This window comes from Balaenoptera physalus, assembly GCF_965194825.1.
Source record: "Balaenoptera physalus genome assembly, chromosome: 17".
NCBI classification, from domain to species: domain Eukaryota; kingdom Metazoa; phylum Chordata; class Mammalia; order Artiodactyla; family Balaenopteridae; genus Balaenoptera; species Balaenoptera physalus.
In genome coordinates this window covers 56,519,897-56,546,649 of record NC_138895.1, presented here as the reverse complement: position 1 = coordinate 56,546,649, position 26,753 = coordinate 56,519,897, and the positions used below count along the sequence as shown (strand labels likewise).

Below are 26,753 nucleotides of genomic sequence, written 5' to 3'. Positions count from 1 at the left end.
AAACTTCTGTATTTTTGGCATGTTTCCAACATTCCCTGAAGACTTCGCTGCTTTCTGGTACAAAACATCTCAGGCTGATTTTGTACTTTCCCTGACCCTGCCTTTGAATCAGCCATTTCGCCAAGAGGCCATGGCTCCTTTTATTTGAGAATAGTGTTTAGAAAACAGAATCTGGATGCTAGGTATGTTCATTGCTATTGGGAATGGCATTAATTCTAGACCTTCTCAGCAAACAAAGCTAGAAAACATATGCATGTGTGTTTGTGCCTGTGTGTATACACATACATACATATCTGTGCATATATAATCTATCCCTATGATCATATTAAAAGTGATTTCATGATGTAGTGGCCTCCAGTTCCAATCCAACATCTCAGGGTTCATTCTAGTGTGTTCTCTTTCCATGTTTCTAACTCTTTTCTAACAATGACGAACTTAACTCTCATCCGCAATATATTTACTCATTTGTTCAATTTGAGAATATATTACATAGAAGGCTTTTAGAAATGCTAACCCATACCACTGTGAAAAACAAACCTACTCAGAATCAGTATTTGTTTATAGTTCTCTTTGTCTTTAGCTTAAGGATATGTAGTCAAAATATTGTGTTCAAAAATTACTCAGATTAGTTTCCCGCCCACTTCAGCGTGGTTCTGTTCATCTAAAATTCAGTTCGATTTTTTTTTTTTTTTGGTGGGACATTTTCCCTCTTCCCCATCCTTACTGTTTTCATTTATTGAGTATGTCAAATATTAACAAGATTATGAAGGTCAGAACAGTATAAAAGAAGTGTGTGTACTTCCCACGCCCTACCCCTTCTAACCTATTTACAGTCCCCTATCTTTTTAACTCCATTTCACCTGCCTACTGAAGGTAACCTATCTCACTAGTTTCTGGTTTATTCAACTTATGTTTCTTGTTGCACAAGTGAACAGACATTTTAAATTTTTCTTATTTATCTCCTTTTCCCTGATATCAAAGGTAACACACATTAGATATTCTGTTATACTTTTGCACTTTGATTTTTTTTTTTTTAACTTAACAGTACATTCTGGAAATCACTCCATATCAGTTTAGAGTTGGAGTTCTCCCTCATTCTTTTTTATAGCTGCATTGTGTCCTGTTGTGTGGATGTACCATAATTTATCCACTTACTCTCCTGTGTGTGGACATTTAGGTTGCTTCCAATATTTTGCAGGGACAAACAAGGCTTCAAAGAATAACCTCGTACAAGTGTATTTTCAGATTAATATAATTTTTATTTCATTGAAGCAACTTAATCTAAGTCTTCTCCAAGTTGTCTTTGATGGAGAGAATTTTGGAGTTATGTATGCGTTAACTTGTTTTTCTTCCTTAGGAAGCATCCTCAGTGTATAAAATTGTTAAATTCTCCTGCTTTTAAACACAGAAACACACCATATTGGGACTCTATACCATGAAATTTCAGTAATTTAATTCATGTTTAATGTGTGGTCAAAAGAGCCCTTATGCTTCCTGGCTTTTTATTATCTCAGGTAATCTGAGTAGCTTCTAACGAGAGGTTCTAAAAGAATTTGGGGAACTGGTTTTATAGCCGTAATTGAGACACAGCTCTGCATAACTCCTTCCATCCACCACGTCCTCCTCCCTGTACAGGATACAGGCCTTAAAGCACATGGCCCTGCTTGTGGTCTTTTCTGAATTAACAGTTGTTCTTTTATTATCAGTAGTCTCCTAAACAGTGTACTTTCTAAACACTTGGTTATCTAATATCTATTATCTGTGACCATAACACAATGTCCTATTAAGTAGAACTCTCTGTATTGTGGATTTACAAATAAAGATGTTTACATGCTGCTCTGTAGCACTTTTACTATTACCACTTTCCTGTTCAACTGTCACCACCTAAGAGGAAGCCAATCGTAATTTTATTTGTACATCCTTTCTCTTAAGTGTTTGCATTCTGCTGGTTTCTGAACGTCTAATCTAAAATCAAAGCATATCATTTTAGTTCAGATGCCATGTGTTGTGTTTTATCTGATCCTCATGCACTTGAACTCGGGTTTCCTTGACAAAGACTCTGTTGTTTCTGAGTTGATTGACTTTAACCAGAAGCTGGTGTTTCCTAAGCTTCGTTTTTGAATGGGCTCTGAGGGTAGTGTGGCGTGCTCCTCAGGGATGCTTAAGTCTTACGAGGTTTTTCTTAATTCTGAATTTGTTGCATTTGATTAAAGTGATATAATTTTATTCCTTTGCAGTAACCATGAAGAAGAGTTGTTCTCACTATTTCTGAAGAGTAAATTAATAAATAGTAATGTGAATACAGAGGGAGTTTAACTTGACAATTTGATTGTTGAATCATTTCATTATAAGGAAGCAATCAATCTATCTCCTTCATTTCCTCTCTTCCTCTTTCTCTCCTTTCATTCTCATTTTAGTTACACTTGTTATACACAGATACATCTTCATTGTCAAGGAAAAAAAGAAATTGAAAAAAGAAAACAAAGTAAAAAGCATGCCTCCTGTGTTCCCTTTAATTATCCTTCTCTAGATGCAACTATTATTTTATATCAATTTCTGATGCTTTCTATATGTTTTTGTACCCTCACACATATAAACTCTTAAAGTTTGGGAGCTTGAGGATGAAGGGGAAGTGTTCTACTCCGCAAAGGCAAGGGTGGGGACTTTAAGAAAAAATTGTTCCTAAATTGTGTTGCTACTGTCAGAAGGTTGCTACCTTTCCTTTCATTGTTGGAAGACACTTAGGCAGTAGACTGTGGCTGTCACTCTATCTGAAGAAGAGGAAGGAGACTGCGAGGTGGAAGCTGTCTCTAGAAGGCAGTAAGATGGAGCCTGCATATCTGATTACAGGGTGGATGAGATTAGGGATTACAGTCTTGACAGGACCTTTATAGCATAGTGGGGAGGTGGCCAGCTAAAGCTTGTATCGGGGGAATACAGTGTGGACACAGTGTTAGCTGGAAGGCGCAGTGAGATTTGTAAAGGGACTACCAAAGCTTAGGGAAGTTGCTATGGGTATTAGCCCCTCCTCACAAGGTTCCTGTTGATGAAGGTGATGTCATCACTCTTCCTTCCTGAGCCCTTCGGCAATGAGACCATTAAGGCCAACTAAGGAGAGGGATAAAACCTCATCCTTTGAGTGGGAGACATGCCCTTTTCCTCTGTAGCGCACTGGGGAGTTAATGCATCCAACTCCTCTGTACCCCAAGCTGTTAGGGAATTAGACTTTTCCTGCCTTTGTATGTGGAGTGGAGGAAAGGCTTTGGCTTTATATTAAATTTAAATTGATGTTTTAAAATAAAAAGTAACAGGCCTTAAAAATTCAATAACTACTATAATAAATTTCATCTTGCTTTCATTTATGGAATCTGCTCAGTATACCTAGGGAATTGGTACCCAACTGGAAAGCAGGGGTTCAGGGTAGCAGAAGAGGGTAGCCAGTTTGCGGGGGAAAAGCTTATTTAAATACCCCAGTGAGTCAAACTGTCTTAGTAAATGGGTGAATGGTTTATTTGGCAAAGAGATATAATTGATTTGCTTTTCAAATTCGTGATCTCTAAAACATTGTCATAAGATTGTTCAAAACAATTGAGACCAAACCTTAGAGATTTTTCCCCTTATTATTTAATGTTGCACTAAATTTGACATATCATGCATGCATATCTTGTTAAATTAGATGGTATGTTTCTGGAGACCAGGAGCTTTATTTTCTAACAAGCTAAGTAAAAGGTCTGTGCACTAAAACTTGTTAATTGAAAGGCACTGCATTTAAGCAGTGTGTTCTTGCATAACAGCAAACATCTATACTAGATGCAAAGCGCTGAGCTGGACTCTGGGCACATCAAAATGTACAGGAGGTGAAACCTGCCTTTGAAGAGTTTACTATCTACTGGGGAAGACATATAGACAGCTGGTTAATTTCATCATAATGTGACAAATATAGTAATAGGAGACAGTCCAGCATGTCTGAGGGGCCATACTGTAGCGACCCTTAAGCCCTTAAAAGTGGTTCAAGGATCAGAGACAGCTTCTTGGAGGGGATGCATGTTCCTTTTTAAGTTGGGAAATTGTAAATTATTTTACTTATCATTGTGTCCCTAGTGTGTGTGACATAGGGAATAATCATAAATATTTGTTGAATGAATAATATAGAGCCTGATATGAGACTTGAATAATGAATATAAAATAACTAGAAAAATAAGGGCAGATGGGGGTTGAAGGTATTCTGGGGATGGATGGTGAAGAGTGGAAACAGAAATGCAAGAGTTTGGGGCTGGTGTCTTGTGTAGGGTTGAGGCATAGCTCAGAGGTGAGACTGGACTTGTGGATTCTTAAACAGGGAGAGTGATAGGAGTTTTATTTAATTTTTCAGTCCCTCTGAAAATTTGGTGGAGAAAGGATTAGATGGAGGTGAGAGTTGGAAGCATGAAAGTGTGTAGGCTGGTGGAATAGCCATGGTAGTAGAAATGCAGAAAAGAGATTGGAGTGAAGGATGTATTGGAGAGTGAAGGTTAGTAGGAGTTGGTAACTGACTGTGGTGAGGGGATGGGAGTCTAGGATGGATGTAAGGTTTTGGTCTCTGAGATATAAGTAGAAGTCTCCTGGATAGGGCTTCTGGAAAAGCTGTTGGTTTCTTATTAAAAAACAAGAAAGACTTGACTGGCATATACCCTTGTCCCTGCCTACATGTAACAAATGCCTCTTTACTACCAGAATGTCTGGGAAGTCAGTTTTTTGCCCAGCATAATGCCTCCCTAAAGAGAATTGGGATCCTGAACAAGGGTAGGCAACTAACTAGTAATGTCTGACGCATGGTGAGTTACCTGTTCATCTCTCTGCTACTAGTATTAAACAAAGTCTATTCTTTTGAAGAACACTTTGAGAAAAATATCCTATACCAAAAGGAGATTACTATATTTGCATGAAAAATGTGGCTGTCATATTTTTAACATGCACTCAATCAGCAGGTGCTTTAGCTCTTCCTAAGAATGATTATTGTTCTAATCACAAAGAATAACTAAAAAAGAAAAACAAAAAAGAAAGGAGGTGATTGTGGTCTTCTCACCCAGCTTGACTTGAATGAAAAGTAAAAAACAAAACACTTTCAAAGAAACATTTAAAAGCAGCATATAAATGTATGACTATTATGTGGCTCAGACCAACAGGCTGAGGGAAGCCCACAAAAGGGAAAGGCTGCCATGGAGTGTGGATCAGCTTTGCAGAAATGCAATACAGATATAAAAGGGAAAGGGTTGTATGGGTTATATATATTTTTTAAATAACAAGGGTCAGTGTTGGATAGTTCAGTGTAACATTTTGAGTTGAATTCATTTTGTTAGGCTTGAAAATATTAGAGACTATGAGGTCCATGGACCAGAAACAAAATAATAAATCTTCTATCAAGTTTGCTTTTATATACACCTCTTTTGTACTTATATTTAAAATCTGTATTGTATACACTTAACTATACCACCATATGTCAGTTTTCAAAACTATTTCAAACATATATGCAGTAACATATGTGCAATTCTTGGGCTGGCATAAAGTTTGTTTTCTTAAAGTATGAACTGTTAATTTGAAAACCAAATTCACTAAAAGATCATGGATCATGAAATTCAGAGTACTGGCACTTTTAGATTCTTCATGTTTTATGGAAAAAAATCTTCACATTTGGTAATATATGCATTTATTTTTAATGCTTTATCTGGATTTTCTATCACGTCTCTACCCCCTTTCCATTTCTATTTAAGACTTTAAGACATCTTGGCAAAGAGGAACAAAGAGACTTAATTCTTACTGAATATGAAACTCCTTAGGCCTGGATAATGTCTGTATTTTTGCTAAGTCTGGAAAGATGTAAGTTTTAGCCAACACTGGAACAGCTTGAGAAACTATTGAAATCATACATGTATTGTTTTGTCTCTTATGGAGGAAAGTAGTCCTGTGTGGCCTGGTTTTACTTGATGTGGTCCTAGTTAATCTGGTTGGCTGCTTGAGGTCTCTTGTGTTGACCTAAGGGAGGTTTGGGAAATATTGGTTAATATACCACAGTGTGAGAAGGATTTATTACAAATGCCATGTGTCATTAGTATAGGCATTCTTTCCTTGTAAATCAAATATTTTATATAAGAACACATCACAATAACTTGGATTCATTCCCTCATTTCCCTCTGAGTAAAATAAGAGACCCCCCTAAAAGGGTTCATCTTAGAGGTGAACTGTGTGTCAGTTTTGAGACTCTTGCTTTCTGCCAAGATTTAAGTGAAGTCCTATTTTAGTAGGGAAATATAAATGTGAATTAAGGGTATAATTTTATCCATAATTAAATAAAAACATTATGGCAAATAATGTTTTGTTCTTCTCTACATCAAATAAATTGTTCACTTGCTGAATGAAGGAAGATACTGTACAATGAGACTTGAGATTCTAAAGTCTTTTTTTTTTTTTTTTTACTTGCGAGCAGTTAGGACAAATCTGGGAATTTGAATATTGTGATGTAACTGCTGACAGCCCACAGAATATTAACATTCAGCTGTATCTTTATTTCTGTTTGACTTTGTAAGTGCTATGTAATTAAATCTTTAGTTTGTAATTTCTTCTAATTTAATTGCATAAATTTGAAATTTTCCTAAGTATAGTTAAATTATTCATTACTAATATTACAAGGAAACACCACATCCTTTGTTTTTATCAAAGTTAAAAACACCTATGGTTTAGGGTCAAATAGTTCTACCAAGATTGTTATGAAAAACTACTGTCCTTGACCCAATGCCCTCCTGCTAACTGTGCCACGACTACTTTCAACTCTTTTAGAATCTTTGGGTATTTATGGTCATAACTGTTCACAACATGCTTTTATTGCTCCTGCTGTACTTTTTAGCTTGGGGCATCATCTGTTGAATTCCACTATGGGAGATAAGGATTTAGCCCACTCTCACTACTTCCCTTCCTCACTACACACAAGCACGCTTCTCCTCCCTATCCTCTCATATGGTTATAGTATAATTTTGGAAGGATGAGTAACTAGTGTTTATATTCTTATAACCATGCAAACACAGCTGAGTCACACAGTGTGTATATATTTATTACATTTTGTTTCCTTTATAACTTGTTGTTTTCTCTGGAGTTGGTTTTTCCTTTATATATGCACCCCTAATTCAACTCTAAATTCTCTTCAGCTTGTGTAAATCTCTTCCTAGTATGTTAGAATATATTAACTATTTTATTAATTTTATCCTTTTGAAGAAACTTCAGAGTCTCTGATGTGGTGCAATCTAGACTGATTGCTATATAGCCTGCTTCACAGATATCATCTTGGGATTTTCCTTAACCATCATCTTGGGGATTCCTTCTGCCTCTAATTTGTGTTTAATATGCTGTTTCCTAGATTCCATCTTTTACTTTCTTTCTTCTTCTTTTTTTTTAATTTATTCCCCTGTTTTTGTGGAGCATGTCCTTCAGTAACTTACTGAGAAAAGGTACATGAAATATATATTTTTGGGACCCTACATGTGAGAAATGTCTTTTTTCTTCTTCACAGTTGACTGTTTTGGGTGGTCCTGGATACTTTCTGAAGACTTTCTATAGCCATCTCCTCACTCTCACATTTCAGCCTCAGGCTGGGCCCTCCTGAAGCACTCACTACATCTAACTCTCTTAATTTCCTCTCTAGTTCTCCTCCAGTACCCACGTGGGTAGTGGAAGTCAGGAGCATGTGCAGAAGGGTATCTTTCCTTTCTCTGCACCCTCACCTTCAAAAGTTATCATGGGTGCCCATTGTTGGTATCTTATTTTTCTTTGTGATTGTCAAAGAAAACTAGAGCTGGACGGTAAAGTGGTAAAAGCAGATTTTTTTAGGAACTATATTCCTATAGGACAAAAGAGACCTCAGTTTAGAACTGGGCTCAATTTAAAGTATGTAGCAAGTTGGGAATTTTAAAGATTGAGGATCAATGTAGTCTTAATTTACTGTTTTCAAAGGGTATACAGGTTCTACTTTTGGCTGCCAATAGTGGTAGAAGATGGTAGAAGGCCAAGCCACACAAGAGGAGAAATTTTAGGGTAAGCTCTTAAGCTTACCTGAAAAATAGAAACAGGCGGATGAATTTATGTTCACAGCGGTGGACAAGTATAAGAGAGAAGCCCCCCAACACCACCAGCAAAACCCAACAAACAAAAAAAGAAAGAAGGCAAATTATAAGTATGGGAAGTTAATCTAGTTTGTTTGCTTCTAGTTTTGATGAGGGGTTACAGGATCCCTAAGAATTTTGACTGAAGTCATAAATCCTCAGGAAATGAATTTTGAAATCAAGTGGAGGGCATTCTCTTATCTTTGAACAAATTAATAGTATACCCACTCCTTGAAATAGACTGATAACCACCCCCCCCAAAAGATCTATAGTGAAATCAGAGAAGATACGAGGATTCTAAAATGGTCACAACAGAAGATTCCTGCCCATGGGAAGAAAAAAACCAATAGGGATCAATGGACACAAGTGCTGTGAGGAGATGTGGCCATTTTCCTTTTACATCATGGATGGTATGAATAATATTGATAGTAAGAACACTGCCTTATTCTAAGATGTGGTGAGCAATGGGATTAGAAAATATCACCTTACCCAACTAGTTAGAAACTTATGGAACTGATTACTCTAAGAGGAAGTAGGGGTGGAAAATATAAATAACCTCAAAAATGATTTAACTAAGTTTGTGGATGACAGCTCCATAATGGGTTATTACAGGGAGCTAGGATGTTTTGGGTACACTCCTAACCTTTGAGGCTGACATCAAAGAACAGCCATTCTTCCCACAGCATGTCCCTTGGTGTCATCATCAGAATCCTGGACAGGAAGGGGCATGAGTCTGATCCAGTGTGGCAAGACGCATTAGACACTGATCTGGGCCAGATTTGTGTGGGTTGTAAATTTAGGGTAAATTCCAATATGAGGGTTGTAAATTTCAGTGAATGAAAACTTGAAAACCTTAACTTTTCTATTTCCTAATCTTTGTTAATTCTTCTTTATATAGTATACTCTTAAAGCTCATTTTTCAACTTTTTGGAAGATCTCTTATATGCAGCCTTTACTTGACTAGGATGGTACTTTGTGACCTAGTAGTTTCCCATCCTGTAGTTTGAATAGGGTCAACTAATAACCTTGGAAAATAAATCTTACACCCTTGGAATTTCTTTTGCAAATTAACCCATTTTCAGTTTATAGTTTGAATGAAAGAATAAAATGGAAAGATTCTACTTTAATTACGACTTTTGGTTTTTCTGATAGAAAGATACATAACATTCCCCTTTGAATTGATTATAATCTATGTATAGGGAGGCACAAAAGTAGTTTTAGTGTTTTCAGGTACAGACATTAATTTTCCTTATGACTTTTATTTTGGAGGGGGATGCTGTATTCAAAACTTGGATCTGAATGCCTTAGATCAATGTGTAGGAATCATGGGGGATCTTGTTTTTAATATGGGTTTGGATTTGGTAGGTGCGGGGGAGGCTTGTGATCTTGCTTCGAGTGGGTGCTGCTACCGCGGGGCTGAGGACCACATTTTACATAGCATGACTTGAAAGGGCTACTTGCTAATGTAGCCCTGTAGTTTGGAACACCAATCTTGGTTTCAGCTTTCCCACTAAATGTTTTTGGAAAGTTTAGGGAATAATTAAAACAAATAACTTATATGAACAGGATCCAAATACTACATTTATTTGGATGTTGAACTAATCTAGAAATTCCTTCTTTTCCACCTATTCTGAATTCTTCCAATCTCTCTTCCCTTTCCTTCTTGAATATTTCCATTCGGTATTGAAAAGTGGGGACTAAATGACACAAATGTTTCTTGAGTCTATTAAATTTAAACACACACAAACACATCCACACACACTCAGTTCTGTCTACTTTGGCTAATTACCGGCAATAAAACTCAGTAAAGGGATTTAAGGCTTATGAATGTTCTACTTGGAGGAAATTGTAATTAAGGTTATTAAGGCCTTTGGGTTTCTGTGTGTATTTTAAGCAAATTAGGAGTTTTATGTTTTTTAAAGAGACAGTAACCCTTCCCTGCCCAATTATGGCCTCCCCGGGGGTGCGCATGCGCATGCAGTGCCTGTGGCGCAAAGGCACATGGCCTACTTTGTTCTTTCAGGTGAATCACCAACGTCTTTTTTCTCAATTCCAAATGTGAAAGTCAGGCTAACTAAAAGTAGAAACTAAGAAATGGAGAGAAATTGTCCATTGTACTTTGCTACCAAAATTATTTTAAAAACCTAATGATTGTTTTAAATTCTTTAAAACATTTTAAGGCAGAATAATTGTCATTTACCTTTTATTTCCAAAATAGTTTTGTTTTCTATTAAAGTGATATGGGTTCGTTGCAAAACTTTATGAAATGCTGAACAGTATACAGAAAAAGATGGACTCATTCTATCTCTTTTCAGTTGCGTCTATATTTGCAAGATATTTTTCTGTGTATATGTAGAAGGTAGAAATTTCCTAAGATACACACCCCGGGGGTACAGCAAAGTCACTTTATTTTCTAAGCTTGAGTTTAGTGTCTATCTCGAGGCCTTGTTCTTCTTAGTAGTGGAAAATTAATCCTGGTAAATTCATATACTCTGTCAATTAAGTGTTTTTCCATTTTCATCACCAGATGAGCTCTGGCCTTCCCTCCTTCTCCATCCACCTGCTTCTCAGCAAGGTTTGCATCAAGTTTGTCTGGGGAGAGAAAACAGTGGAGGGCCTCCGTCATCCTGATGCCACTCTCCACTGCTGTGTGCGGTTAGCATTGGTTTGACTCTTCCATGTCTAGCTCTGCATACCTTCTGTCAGGGAATGAATTCATGTCCACGAAATCCGTGTCTTCTGTCCTGTGAGGCTGTCCCTGGCCTGTGGTCTCTCTCCACCGTCTCTGAGCTCTTCTTGAGATGTGAGGTTATTTTGGATGTTTTCCTAGACCGCTTTGGGCTTGAGAGGCTTTCTCAGGCCCTTTCTGCCCCAAATGCCTCACTCCCATGTCTCTATCCCGAGGCTCTGCCCCAAATGCCTCACTCCCATGTCTCCATCCCGAGGCTCTAAGTGTCCAGGTTGGAGGCACACGCCTGGGCACTCCTACTTTCTTAGGTTTCACAAATATCTTCCGTTCTGATTCCCTAATTTATCAGGACAGGATATGAATATTCTTTCGTGCAACCATTTCCCCCAAGGTTGGGGCATATGACTCTTTGTAGAGACCCACTCAACCTAAACTGAGTGTTCTCTTCTCCCTCCCTCCTACACCCCCAATTCATGGGGTCTTTATCCTGTCTAAGCAGGTAATTGGCTCTGATAGTCTTCCATGCTTATTTAAGACAGAAACTTTTTTTCTCTGTGAAATTTGTCTCCTGTTTTTGAAACTCAGAACTCAGTGTCTCATAACGCAATGAAATTAAAGGAATGGGAAGGTTTTGTCTCTTCTAAGAGTTTTAAAATAGCATTTGGAAACTTAAAATTTGAGCATTTGCACTTCTTTCTTTAGGAAACTCTTCCCTGAGCCAGTGAATGCCACTTGTATATTTGAATAAAGAAAAACCTAAGGACTAAGAATGAACTTAAAAGAAAAAAAGTTCATACTGCAGAATATCATGCCATGTATGATAATAATATGTGTAATAATATGTGTAATATTAAACACATGTATGTGTTTTTAGAGTCTTACATTATTTTTATAATCCGCCTTCTTACATTTTTCTATATGAAAAGAGCCTTCTTTGCATGTTAACTAACATTGCTGTGTATAATAAATGATCTTTAAAGTCAATATTTTAGATCTGATATAAATTATTCAGTATTCTATTGATGGACATTTTGGCTCTTTACTATCTTTTCACCATTAAAACAAATGCTGTGATGTGAATTGTGTATCTTTATGTATTTGTCCATTTCTTTCCATAGGATTCCTGAAAGTGACATTGCTAGGTCAAAGGAAAAGTACAATATTGTTAAACTATACTCTAGAAGATTTGTACTTATTTACATTACCACCAGGAGTATATGAGGTTGTCATTTTCTAAATGCTTACTGATAGTTTTTAATCATCAGTCTCCTAAACTTTAATATATGATGAAGTTGACTGCTTATTTTAATTTGTATTTTTTGTCACTAGTGAGTTTGAACATATTTTCACGTACATTCTTCCGTTTCTTTGATCAATTTTTAATAGTTTGTTTATATTCCCTACTTCCTCTTCTAAAAGGACCATTCTCCATGTTGATCTGCAAGTATTCAATATATACAAAAAAACTACCCTTTTTTTGTGTGTTGCTATAATTTTTTCCAGTTTGTTCCTTTGTTTAGTAAGTATTTTTTTTGCTGTTTCTGTCACACAGCCTTTCAGGAGATTCTTTTGCTTTATTAACATAGATTTTAAAATAAGCAAACCATTTTACAAAGTGATTTTTTATTACATATGTGTGAAATTTGGGTATATTTAAATATGTTTATAATAGTTTAATTGAATCTAATTTTGGTTTTCACTGATATTACTTAAATAATAACATTATTTCTCTTTATGCCGACTGCTCTCTACTAGGTTACAGTGAAAAAGCTGCTATTTCATGATTATAAATTCACAAAGAGAAAGTTGCACTGGTTTGTGAGGTGACGTACACCTCCCAGTTAGTAAGTGAATTGAATGTTAGGAAAATGTTGTTCACGATAGCATGAACTTGAGCGTCTTGTCTCCTTTGTGGAAGGTGATCCCCGGAGGCCAGGTGGCTGCTCTGTGCATGAAGTTGGTCATGTGTTAGACCATGGAGAGTGATGAGCTGAAGTGGACGGGGCGTTTGATGCAGGCAACTGCCATACAGCTCAGTTGATGGTTATCAAGCAGGAATGTGGGCCATACCATAGGATTATTCAAGAAAAAAGCAAGAAATCTGAATTTCCATTAAAAAATTTAGAGGAACAGATATGTTGTGAGTAAAACAAAGTACTCCTACAGACTGCATAGGGGCTCGTGGTCATCAGGTGGGAGGCTTTGCTTTATAAATTGAGGCAGAACTGCTCTATGTGAACAGTGTCCCCCAGATCTGTGTAGAGTATAGCCATGTGGGGTGGCCCTAGAAATGCTTCTATACCACAATGATGGAATGATTTTCCCAGAGAGTAGCTAATGTCCCCCCTCCTCTATTCCCTTGGGGTGTATGGGCTTGCATGCACACGTCTGTGCATAGGTGTGTGCCTGTGTGTATGAGCCTAATGATTGGCTCTTATGGTGAGACGACACCCAATGCCTCATAATCTCTGTCTACTGTCTCCTTAGTTTCCTCTTTTGCTACAATCCTTTTTGAAATATGTTACTCTCAGGATACTGTGAGTAAAAATGAAAAGAATAAAGAGGAAGAAACAGGTTTCTGCAATATCAAGTTCAGGATCCCTGAAAATGAAATTGGAGACTTAGTGATTACAAAGTAATTAGAAGAAGTACCTATTGACAAGAATTCTTGACAGATGTGTGCTTCCCATTTCATCACATCGGGAAGCACATGAGGCAGTTTGTCCCATTTTTGGTGATACTCAGTTTGATCCCTTGGTTAACGTGGAGTCTGCCAAATCTCTTCATCATAAAGGGAACTTCTCCCTTTGGAATTAGTAAGTAATCTCTTGGGTGATATTTTTTCCCAATAAGCTTTCACCTAATGGTGGTAGGATGGTGATGATTTCTGTCTGAATTAAATTATCGTATTAATGATGGCAGAATGGTGCATCTAATTATGTGGCCACAGTCATTCAAATGCAGATTGTAGGATATTCTACAAGACAGCTGGCCTGGACTCTAAAAATCTCAATGTCAAGAAAGACAAAAAATAATGGGGGAGGTGTTCTGAATTAAAAGGACTAAAGAAACAAACCAAATGCAATGCACAGTCCTTGATTGGTGTCTGGATAGATGGAAAGACATTTTTGGGATGGCTGATGAAGTATGAACATAAACACCATAAAATATTATTTTACCCATGATAAATTTTCTGACATCTGACAATGGTATTGTGATTATGTAAGAAAATGTCCTTATTCTCAGAAGGTGCATGCAGAAGAATTTCATGTGAAGTATTGTGGTGTCTGCAACTTATTTATACGTAGTTTACCAAATATGAGTGTGCTATTTCTATATCTTTCTATCTGTAGATCTGTGTGTATATAGACAGAGACATAGATATAGATGTTGATATATAGATAGGGAGAGAAAGCAAGGAAAATTGTGATTTTTTAAAAATAATGAGGTTAATTTTGACAGGACTTGTTCTTATTGACATAAACACCGTGATAGGTGTTTATAATAATTATTTTAAGCTATAAGTGCTTACAACCCTGGTGTCCTAAAGCCTCTTCTAAAATTTGGAGTTTTTGAAATTCAGTTTTCCCAACTTATTGAAAATCAGACATCGATTCATTTCCCTTCTTTAAAGCCCTCCATTATTTTTTTTTCAGGAATCAATTTCTCAATATTTAAAAACTAAGGATATATTCATTAGGGTCTTCTTGCTTATCTTGTAGTCAATATTTTTTCCTTAAGCTGTGATTTATTTTCCCTTTTCACTTTGAAGGTCTTTATTTTTAATAAATACAAAATGAAAGCAGAAAATAAGTTTTTCTACCTCTTTCATCTAGTATTACGTTATATCTTAATAATTGGACTGAACAATTTCATCTTGTTAATTTTGCTCTAAAAAAAAAGTTCCCCATAAACCTTAGGAAAATTTAGCCTTCCTCACATTTCTTTGTGACTAACCTATTTTTCTCCTGAATGTATCCTTTTGTACATGTTGCTTAAAATGTTTGAATTCATCAGAGGACTTCCTATGAAACCTTATTGAATTCTAATAGAATATCATTCATTTCTTTTCCCATTGGGATTATGTAAGTAGATTCTTATTTTGAAAATATCCTCTTAATTCCTCTTCTAACTTAGAAATGTTGACTGCAAAGCCAAACCTGTATCCTTCCAAACTTAAAAAAAAATCCATTGTTGAAGTCTTGGATTTTACTTCTAGGGTCTCAGTTTCTGTATATTCTACTCTTATAAACCCCATGGTAACATCATAGTTTCCATATTCTCAGCAAATTCTTTCTTGTATCCAAGTTAAGTATTGAGTGGCTCCTTTTGCTATTGTCTGAAAGATAGATTGTCAATAAGACAGGCCAAGATTTATCAGACATACAAGGACAAAGAGTTCAGCATCCCCCAGTCCTGTGCAGACACCTGTGCCCGTACTAGTTCTCTCCTTGGGATATCCCCCCCCAACTGGCAACTCATCTTACCACCTATTTCTTAGCTCTTCCAGGATAAATTTGATCTCCTCCTTCTCTACCCCTAAGCACTTGGTAGCATGCACATAAAATGCAACTTAAAATCCACAGCACCTTAAAGGGCTCTCAGTGAACAAATCTAGGATAAGTTGAGCACAGATTATAGTAACAGATGATAGTACACTGAATAAAATCTGTGATTCCCTACTGATATAAACAAACAAGCAGAGAAATAAATGAAGGAGAAGGGAAAGCTCTTCCTAACACTAGAACACCCCCTAATAAATGGAGAAGTATGATGGAGTTATAAAATCACCTTTGATAACCATCAGAAGAATAGTTGATTTAGGCAAGGATCACCAGTGGATGCCAAAACCAGTGTGTGGAAGTTTGAAGAACAGGATATGTATATAGTTTCACTATATCTCCTAAAAAAAAAAATACTTCTTATAGAGGGAAAAATAGTGACTTTATAGTATAGAAACCTGACCGACACCACCTTAGTCAAGGGATCAAAGTTAATATCACCAGTAATGCAACCAAATTCATCAAGTGCCTCTTGACCTGCATGAGAAAAGAACATAACATCAGTTCATACATAATCCCCAAAATGTGAGATCAGTCAGCCAAATAGATATTCTGTAAATAACTGATCTTCCAAAATGTCAAGCTCATGAAAGTGGAACTGTTGCAGATTAAAGGAGACTGAAGAAATAGTTCAACCTAATGCAATGCATAATCTTGGATGGGATTATAGTCTAGGAAAATAGTAGATATAAGGGACATTATTGGGATAATTGAATATGGACTGGGGGTTAGAAAATAGCATTGGATCATATCAATACGGCTGATATTATAAGACAATGTCCTTGTTTTTGGAAATACATACTGAACACAAATTTAGAGGTAAAAGAGTGTAATGTCTACAACTTATACTCAAATGGTTTAGAAAAATAGTATATGCATACATTTATATACACATGCATAAGTGTAGGTATGTATATACACATCTATGTCTGTAAACATGCATACATACAGTTTTGCCACTTTTTTGAGAGTGACCAAACACTATTTACAGTTTCCCAGTAGTGCATATGGAGTTTGCTTTTGGCTTCTGAGGCTTGGAGGGAGTGAAGGAGAATTATGGTTAGTGAGCAGGGGCAAACTGCTCTCAAACTCTTTGTGTCAGGTTGTCAGTCCAGCCTCTTCACTTTAGCGCATCTTTAAAGTCTAGTTTTGCTCATTTGGATGGCGTACCGAGCCTTTCTAATTACATAGGCATGCTTGCTGTGTTACTTCAAAGGCCCCTTGGCCAGGACACGATTTGTCTTCAAAGACAGTGAGGAGAGTGGCCCATTTGCAGGAAATTGCATGGTTTGGGGGTGATGTTTTTTCTTTGAACTTGTCAATTGGGGTAAAGAGTGCTGGCTTTTTGCTGTATGCCCAAACAGTTAAAGACTTTCCATTTATAATTTTGAAGATTTCTCTTTAACCTCTGCCAGAAGAAACCTGTAACTCAGTTTCCCCCATTATCCTTTTTGCTGTATCAGCAGTTTGACTCTGAAGTGTTTTTGTGGATGACATCCTAATTTTGTTGGTTTATGAGACTTAATATAGTCCTAGTTATGTTAGGAAAGAATTAGTATAGTACTCTTAGTGGCTAATCACCAAAAGGAACTTTGATTATTTTGCTGTAGCTAAAAACAGAGCACAGGGGCAGTGAGCAAATTACAAGGGTACAGCCTAATTTGAAAGAAAGTTCTCACAGTTTTAATCATGGTACAATGCATTTTTTCCCTAGGTGCTGTACATATATCTCTTAATGAGGAAATTAAAAGCATGGCTTTTGAAATCAGAGGTCAGAACTGGATTTAAATTTGTCACTAGCAAACTGTATGAGTTTGGAGAGGTTTCTTAAACTCTCTGATCTGTTTATTCACTTTTGATAAACAGAAATTATGAGTAATAAACGTTACTTAGAATGTTTCCCCAAGTTCATTTTCTTTTCTTTCCCCACCCCCATTTTGACTTTTCTCTTTTTCATTTCTTCTTGTTCTGAATAGACATAACTTCTTAGAACAAGAATGGTTAAGCGGCTAGATTTCAAACTGTGTCTAAGGTATTGATTGCTATGAAGTTAGCAAACTGACAAAGCATGTTAAAATGAACTGTTGATAAATATTAAATACAGACAATTGATTTAAAAATTACTGAGAACTAAATCCTTTGTAGGTCTGAAGATTTAGTAGTGAATCATTCTGATTTTTATTAGCATAAGTAATATTTTACCCACAGCAACCTACACTGAGTATAATAAAGCTTTCACCTTTTTTTGCATTATAGTGTATTCCGGAATAATTGTTACATAATAATGTTTGTCAACCCGAAGGGTTTGTTAGTGTGTTTTTCATTAAGGCAACTTAAAAAATTTTTTTAATGATCTTTGTTTGAAGAGACCTTTCTCTAGAACAGTGTAGCTAATAGTGTTCATTCTCAATTTTAAAACACAGTGGTATAATCCATGGGAGTTTCCACATCTAAAACACATGGAGTCTTTAATCTGGTTAGTTGTGGCACTGGTGGTTCTTGAGGGCTGTGTTTATGACACCAAATAAGCCATCCAGTTGGCTTTCCATTTATTGTTTTAAAATTAAAATTATGAAATAAGCAGGAGTTAGTTTATGTTCTATTAATCTTTGAATAGACAGGAAGGGGAGTTTTTCCTATAGGCAGTTGGGTAGGTCAGACGCTATGGGCACTTAAGTTACAGTACTTAGGAAGTATGCAAAACTATTTTGAAGTAGTGTTAGTATAAGAAGTATTTAAGTACTTTATGGAATAAAAATCTGGCTCTGTTTATGAGCAGTTTGCTGTTTTCTATTTAAATAATTGGATTATCTCCTTGTGTAAACATGGGACCATGTGAAAGTGGTGGTTTCACAATCTTCATAAATGTATCTATTTAGATCTGCTCATGTTGGAGTTACCATTAGCACCAACATTCTGTCAACATTTCCACAGGGTCTTTTAAGTATGTTGTGAAAGTCCAAGCCAACCCTTGGCATGAGTAATCTATACTACACAGCAGTTTCTAGCCACAGTTTAGAGGATCCCATACGTTATAACTTTACGCTTACTTTTCCTCTGGCATTAGAACAGTTTTATGGAGTAAATTTTTTTCTCTGTCACGGATTCAAGCAGGTGGCTTATTTTATACAACATAAAATATGAGTCTTCCCTTGTTTCAAAACATCATATATCTTTGGGAAAATGAGCAATCTCAAACCATCTTATATTTTTCTCTGACTTCATCAGCTAATTAATGTTACTGGTGTTAGCAGTTGTAGAAGCTGAAGAGCTTATGATTCTGGTATTTTGCTCATGTTAATAGTTTAGTTTGGGGATGCGGGTGTTCTGACCCTTAATTGTATATATTCCCCTGTTACCTGTCAGAGTTAACATCTAGCATGGGAATATGCATTAAGATTTTTGTGTCAGAGTTTGTAGCGGGGGTGTGGGGGGAAGAGGAGTAATTCTTACAGGGCTTGGCTTCGACAGTGAGTGTTAATTATAGAAATACTGCACCATTTGGGGAATTGTATATGCTAACTTGAGGGCTCATGATTTTAATTTTTTGTTAGAGTCTATACATAGCTACTTTTATCTTTTATTGTGTCTTTTTACTTGACACTGGGCGTTAATGACTGTTTTTGGAAACCTGTTTCTGGGTCCCATTTAATTCACTCAGATTCTTGTGTTCTACTTCATGTTTAGTCGATCAGTACATAGAACTGGCACATCAAAGTACTCATTTCATCTTTCCTTGAGCTTCTCTCTGTGGTGCTGAACCCTGAGGATCAAGACCTGATGGATTCTGATTAAAAAAAAAAACAACCACTTAACCACCTTGCATTGAATGTAAGATGTGCATCCAGAAGCTCTTTTGGGAAATCTCTGGCTCCTATCACCAGATGTGCGACCTGCATCTGCTTCAGCTGCTTACGTTTTGGGTGAAATATGTTGAAGGGATACTGCTTTGTCTCAAGGTAAAATGTGTTGAACCAAAGTAATTTTTTCCTCTGATGATTGCAGTGACTGCTTTGGTACATTCTTTTAGTTTCCTCCAGTTCTGGCAGACTCTCTTGAATATTAATGATGATGTGTTAAATTAGAAGGGGAATGTGTTCTATCATGTTCTGGATAGGTCCGTTGTGCCCTCAAACATACTTATGTAAGATTTCATCCACATTTATTTTGCAACCATATCTTAGCTCATCCTCTTTCCTTGACCTGCCCTTATTGAGTATTCTGGGCTTCCCTGAGACATCTTAGTTAATTTATACTTGAAGCATGCATGACACATGCCTCATCCAGGCTTTCTGCTTCCTTGTGATGTGTAAAAAAAAAAAAAAGAAATATCCCATCCAGTTAACCACAGTACAGCCATGGTTAATCGTGGTTGTAACTGTACTTCTGAGGTGCCAATCTACAAGGATTATGACTCGTGTAGTGCTGGCACTGGCGAGTAATCAGGACCTTACAATTGTGGTCCTTTTCCTCATTTTTTCTGAAGATGTTAGCACTTCATGTGTTAAAATAAACCTGTAATTCTACTTAACTTTCTCCCTCCATATTTTAAAATCTAGTAGCTTTGAGTTTTTATACAGTGAGAAAGACACTTTGGTAAGAGCAGCAAAATCATCTGATTAAATTCCTTTAATCCTGATGTCATTAAGAATATTCATCTCTAGAGATGATTTCAATATTTTGGGAGGCTTATAAATCTTTAGAAATACTATTTTCCTAAGGAATACTTCTGAAGATAAGGATATATCCAGTCTTTCATTCCTAATTAACATGTTTTAGGTGGATAAACAATGGTATTAATTATCAACTAATAACATTTTCAGGCAGCCAGTTAATATGGGTTTCTCAAAGCTAGTACGTCTTTGAGAAGTTAAAAGTTTTGTAAGACTTTTTCCTAAATATATTGGTGTCTATTGAAGGACTCATGATAAAAGATAAAGAGATTCTGAGAAAATATGGTTTAATTTTACAGGTTATAAAATTTTGGGATTTTTGGCACGTTTGCCCTTTATTCTCAAAAGTTTTTCTAGACTAAATTCCTGTTATTTTACCTCCTCTAAAACTTTAATGGATATTTAAAATTTATCTCTGTCAGAGCTTTATTAACATTGTTAATTTTAACATCTATTTTCTAAGGCATAATGATTATAATGGTGAACATCCAGAGTGTTAAAATTTGTTGTCTTTGCATCAAAGATCAGATTACATATTTTATTTTCTATAAATACTTACAATTTAATGTAAAACTAAGGAAAGTATCCTAAGATAGGCATTTCTCATTTTGGTCAAATCTTGAGTGGCTTCTTAATTCACGACCTTGCTTGCTTAGTTGAGTTTGAGCTTGGGAGTACACATGATTACACGGTTTTTTTATCCCAGTGTTGCCAAGCTGTAGTGGAAGGATCTATGCCTGACTTGATTTGTATAGGATCTGACATGCAAGTTCCCTGTCATTGGTGCCAGGGATAGGGTTTTTGTTTCTAAATATATATCTTGAATTTGGGATTGGGCAGAGATAAATATATTAGCAATTTTATGATAGGATTGATCAATGAAGTTAATAGTAGTTTTTCATTTTTTAAAAAGCTGTTGAACTTGTAACATTATTTAACCTGCAAATATGGAGTGAGGCTAAGATGCCAACAGCCCATTGTTCAGGCCCATTATTTTCAGGATTAGAAATCTGTACTCTTTGTCAGGAATGGATGCCTTCACCTAGCAGGAATTTAGATTTCTTCTTGTTTGGCAGGGCCTACTCCAGAAACAGGGGAACACTTTTAAAAAGTATTAGGAGTATATTAGAAACAGATGGGCATTCAACACCTACATAAAATGTTCTGTGGGATAAAATGTGAATAACTGGGTTTGACTTAACAAAGGATCAAACTTAAAATATCAGGATTCATGAAAAACCAAACTTACTTTGCAATTTAAGAGGAATACAAATCAGATAATTAGAATCAAGAGTAAAGAGTTTTACTTATACTCTTTTTTTCTCCTTATATACTTAGTGATATAAGTAATTGTTACCTGGTTTCTGCCTCATGATTTTTGTTTTCTATATCCATATATTCCTTTCCCTGTCAGGGAGATATGTGTGGATTTGTGTTTACACCACTGTCTAGCACCTTTTTGAAGATTTTTAATGTTTTATGTGATGTATTTCATCTTTAGAATTGTGGGTGGATCTAGATTTAGAAAAGTGTTTTGGTTGGAGTGACGAGGCTCTGGATCTCAGCAGGCTTTAGGGCTGGAAAAGTTGAAGCTTACGGCGAGAGCAAATAAACATGGTCATCAAAGCTGGGAATTAAGATTTGTTTATTCACCTGCACACTTGAATTAAATCTCATAGAAATAGGCAGAGCCATTTGACTTATTAAGATCCTGACAAAATAAATTACTCTAGTCATGCTTAAAGGTCTATTTTTGCCTGGCTTTAGATACAGAGATTGGTGTAGTCACCATATAATGGATGAAGAAGTTCTTGTTGAATTAAGCTGTTGATTTACAACATAGAGGTGACTAGGATAGTTGACACTGGACAATGGTTAATTAAACCAAAAAGTCCATTTGAGGTTTGGGGCACAAAGCTTCAAATTGCCAAAATTACATGTGTTCTTGTCCTTCAGTATTGAGGAGCACGGTTGAAGAAGATTGGGGGAAGGGAAGAGAGAGCACTTAGGTTGGGTGTGGCTCACATCACTTTTGTTTTAAGAGAATTCCTCCTGTGTAGGGTTATAAAGATATCTAAGATATGGACTCAGGTAAGTATTCCCTATTTCATTTTCATTGTCAGTTAAGGTTCAAGTAAATAAAGCAATGCTTTATTGATTTTAAGAATACCTTTTAAAAAATGTAGAGTACAATTTGTTGACTCTGAAATCTTTGTGGTCAGGATGAAAGTTGGCTTCTGATACGTAAAACAAAACAAAAAGCCTTTAATTTATGATGATTCTCTTAGCTCTGTAATTCTCTTTTCTCCATACTTCTTACTACAGAGTGTGATTTATAGTGATAAAGAGCTCTTGGTTTAACTTTTGAACTGAAAGTAAGTATAGCTTCAGTTTTACTTTGTGATGACTGTGGTACAGAGAACCTTCTCCTTAAACTGTTTTGCTATGTATGTAAATCTTCTAAATTCTCCTTTTACTTATGAAGCTAAGTTTGGGATTTGGATAACCTTGATATTACCTTTTCATATTTGTAGTTAAGTTGCAGAGCAAAAGGCAGCCAGTGAACTATTCTTAGACGTGCTGCAGAGGACCCTGCAGTGTGGGGCTGCCTTTGATGCAGCTCCAGCCAGCAGCTCCTGCCCTTGCCTTCGTCTCCTGGTTGCTCCTACATAAGGACTTTTTCTTTCACAAGAGAGTCATAAATTGCTTCCCCAAATATCATGCCACAGGGTCTTTGCGCTTAAGGTGGGTTATGTTCTTAGGCAGCCCTGAAAATTAAAATGAGTTGGGTTCTCCCCAGTCACCACTTCCTCTGCCAAAGCCATTTCATCCATCATACAGCTGCTGAGTCTTCCTAGTTCTGTTCCTTTCATCCCGTGTTCTGCACCCTACCCACCCCACTCTCAGTTTTTACCTCTTCCTTACACAAAAGTTGGTCTGTGTCCTAGTTTTTGAAACTTACATACTCACTCCTTACAACCTGCTCAGGACACTAATAACAAAATGTCAGAATAAAACCTCTTCAGAAGGCAGCTGGGGAAATTGTACATAGTCTATAACCTTATTTCCAGTTGGCTATGTGAAAATGCTTTATAAGTCATAATTATTTCATGAGAGTAAGGGATAACAGAAATCCTATGATGAAAATAAAAGCAGAAAAGCTGAGCCAACAATAGAATGTAGAGAGAGGTACGTGGGGAGTTGGGGCACTATAACTGTCTAAGTGAGAAGTAATAAGGGCCTGACTTATGAGAAGATTAGTGGAAATTACAAGAGGGAGGGTTGGAATTAAGTCTTTAGAAGGAGACATTATCATTAATCTAGAAGAGGAAGAAAACTTTCAGTAATGACCCAGCTACAGGAGTTGGGAGGACAAGAGACTGAGAATGAGGTCTTGAATTGAGGATCTGAAAACCAGTTGTGGTCTTCATAAAAGTAGTGTTGGGGACAATTACATGGGTGGGGATAGTAGGTTGAGGCTGCAGATAAAACTGACACTTCCGAGAAATATGAGTGATATTGGTCTGATTCATTGATACGAGAAGATGCTCACAACTTGATTGAAATTGAGCGAGTTATCATACTTCATGTAAAGTCTGATCACAGTTATGAAAAATACCAATTACATATTATAAATATTGTATGTGCGTACATATTATAAATATTGTATATGCGTACACATATAAAGGGGTATCTGGAAAGTTTGCCAAAATTTTATTAGGAATTCTATCTGAGGAGGTGATTTTTCATCTGAATTGATTCTCTTTTGCTCCACAATTGCAGGTTTAAGAAAATAAGGTGGTAAATAAGAAATCAGTTGGGAAGCATAAATAGGTTTGCAAGCAAGAGAAAGTCTCTAACATAGATTCACTATGTAAATAAAAGAAGGTTTGAACAGTTGATAGAACAAAGTCCTGGAATAAGTGGGAAGAAGTAGATCTTAATGGCCAATTCAAAGGGTCATCTTGGCCATGATTTCTGGTCCTGAGTGTCTTGGTTCTTCTCTGGCCCCTTCTCTGAAAGGTTAGACTAAGCCCTTGTTTGGGGATCTCTCTGGAAGAGAGGCTGCAAGAACAAGTCAGGGAGAGCCCAGGAGAAGTGGGGAGAGCATGTTGTGGAACTGAAACCTATGTAGATCTGCTGCAAGTAGTTGTAAATATAGTGGATGTTAAATCATTATAAATAAAGACTGGTGTGGTATACAGTGTACTTTGTTGTATAGCTGCTAGTATGAATACTGTCGGCTTGGTATTAATTTTATATGCAATAAAGATTATATGTAGGGCAAATAGGATGTAGTCTCAAAGCAGAAAGTTTCAATAATTGATGAATTTTCTATTCCTTCTCTTATTTCTTTTGTGGGTTAACTCAATAAAATGAAGTCAGTGTGGCCTTAAGCTTATGACCTTACATGAACTTTTCATACTTTAGAAATTATACTGGGATTTCAGATTGTATCATTTCTGAATTTTATACCAGGGCTAGAAACAGAATTTGTTTTCTTTTAAATTACCATTTTTGTCACTAGCTGTAGTGAACTTCATAAGGTTCACATATTTCAGATACTGTTTTTTCTTACATGCTTCTTACCTTTTTAATATTTATATCTTGTTTTGTGCCACAGTTCTTTAAGCCTGTTTTCTAGTTAAGTCCCTCTCCCAGTCTACCATTCAACTTGTCCTTAGAATTTTTTTCAGTTTTAGAATTTTAACTTTTCTAATTTGCACATTTTATGATACTGCTTCTTCCCATGTGATTTCTAGTCATTTCATCTCTTCAAATACTCTAAAGATACTCATTTTAAAGTCATTTTCAGATGGTACTGTTATTTCTGATTCTTTAGGTATGAAATCTCTTACTCAGACTGACTCTTGCTCATTGAGGTTTGCTTGCACATGTGATTTGTTCATTTTGATGTTAAGATGGTTTTCCATGAATGTCCCAGGTCTCAGGATTGTAGAAAATTTCTGTAGGGTTGTTTCATACTTTTTTCTTTGTGGATTTTGCTGGGTCTGGGCAAGTTTTTTATGTTAACCTCTTGACTTAGGGACCCCATACTACATTGATGATTTAAACTTGGATACCACACTTGGATGTCTCGTAGGTTTGGAGTAGCTTTTTCTTATGGGTTATATTTTTCTCTCCTGTGCTCACGTCCTCTATGCCCCAGTCCAGGGTTGGAAACCTCTTCTCTGGCCAGCTGGAAGTGGGGACTTCTAGTGCTTGTTCCATGGACACACAAGCCTTTATGACTCCAGTCTCCATAGAGACAAGCATCAGCTCTTTACATGCTTATTTCTTTTCTTTTTTATATTGAAGTATAGTTGATTTATGATAGTGTGTTAGTTTCAAGTTTATAGCAACGTGATTCTACATGCATATTTCTTGGTCTGGACTCAGGACCCTGCCCTGAGGTCTGCCTCTGTCTGCTCTAGCATCTCCATGAGCCATTCAGTTTGAGCTTCCAGCCTCAACTCTGTCTCTGGGTTTCCTCTTTGTTTCTAAGTTTGGTTGTGTATTAACCATTTTTTTTTGGAGGGTGGCAGAGGTTATTTTGTTTAGCATTTCTATGTGATTAAAGTAAAAGGACAAGAGACACTTGTCTTTTCAGCATGTTGCATTGACCAGAAGTCTGATCATATTCATATTTAAATGTATTTTGTCTTTTTTCTTTTACAGCTAGTTATGTATCAAATCCCATTTGCAAGGGATGCTTGTCTTGTTCAAAGGACAATGGGTGCAGCCGATGTCAACAGAAGTTATTCTTCTTTCTTCGAAGAGAAGGCATGCGCCAGTATGGAGAGTGCCTGCATTCCTGCCCATCCGGGTACTATGGACACCGAGCCCCAGATATGAACAGATGTGCAAGTGAGCAGTCAACTTTTGTCCACCCTATTTATTGTTTATGCAACTTAGGGGGAGTTAAGTTGAAAATTTTGATTAAGAAAGAGTACAATTTTAATATGCTACAGAAATAGTTTAAGCTTAAACTTAAAAAAAATAAGTGGGGTGGTATAAGAACACTTTTACTTTATCTCTTGTATAGAAGTATATTGTATACACACACTTTTTCTTTTTTAAGATTACCTAAGTATTTTTTCATAGAATGTATCTCAAACACAAGCATGGTAGGCAGATCTTTGTAAGGCATACTCACTCAGCACTTATCAAAAACTAAAGGGATTTAAATACCTTTATATTGGGAACATCCTCTTGAGTTTACCACAGTGTCTGTAGCTTCTTTTTCTCTTATACTTGAGTTTGTAATACTTGAATTAGTCTAATCTGTAATTTAATACATGAATTTAAAGCACCACTGCTGATAAAAGGTGTAACTAAAATATTTAGTTTACTTCAAAGTATTCTAAGTTTAGCAACCACAAAAAGGTTATTAGGGAATGGCATTCTATACATAGGAATGCAAGTACAATTTTTTACCTTTTAGTCCAAAAGTCACTTCTCATTATATAATTATTCTTAACTTCTGGGTAAATGGTAAAAATTGGAGTTTAAAAAAATGAGTAAGATACCAAAGGAATATCCCCCTTTTTAAGGAGCTCAAATTTTAGTGGATAGAAGGAGAAAAAAGGGGAACATGGAATGAAATGACAGATGGGTAAGATGTTTAATCATAATTCAGTACACTAAGTACTAGATCAGCAGGCAACTGGTGTGTTATGGGAGTGATTTAATTATCTCC

General features: G+C 36.3%; 1 protein-coding gene and 1 long non-coding RNA gene across 3 annotated transcripts in view; both read left to right on the top strand.

Annotated features, from left to right (window-relative positions):
* LOC309647237 overlaps positions 1-26,753 on the top strand; it is a 526,943-nt gene that overhangs the window by 388,518 nt on the left and 111,672 nt on the right. The window lies entirely within an intron of this gene.
* RSPO2 (R-spondin 2) overlaps positions 1-26,753 on the top strand; it is a 176,035-nt gene that overhangs the window by 45,193 nt on the left and 104,089 nt on the right. The window contains exon 3 of one of the 2 annotated variants that reach the window (XM_082434348.1): positions 25,733-25,921. In XM_082434348.1, the coding sequence (XP_082290474.1) occupies positions 25,733-25,921 (189 nt within the window). The remainder of the gene's footprint in view (positions 1-25,732; positions 25,922-26,753) is intronic. The other variant, XM_082434349.1, reaches the window with a different exon arrangement.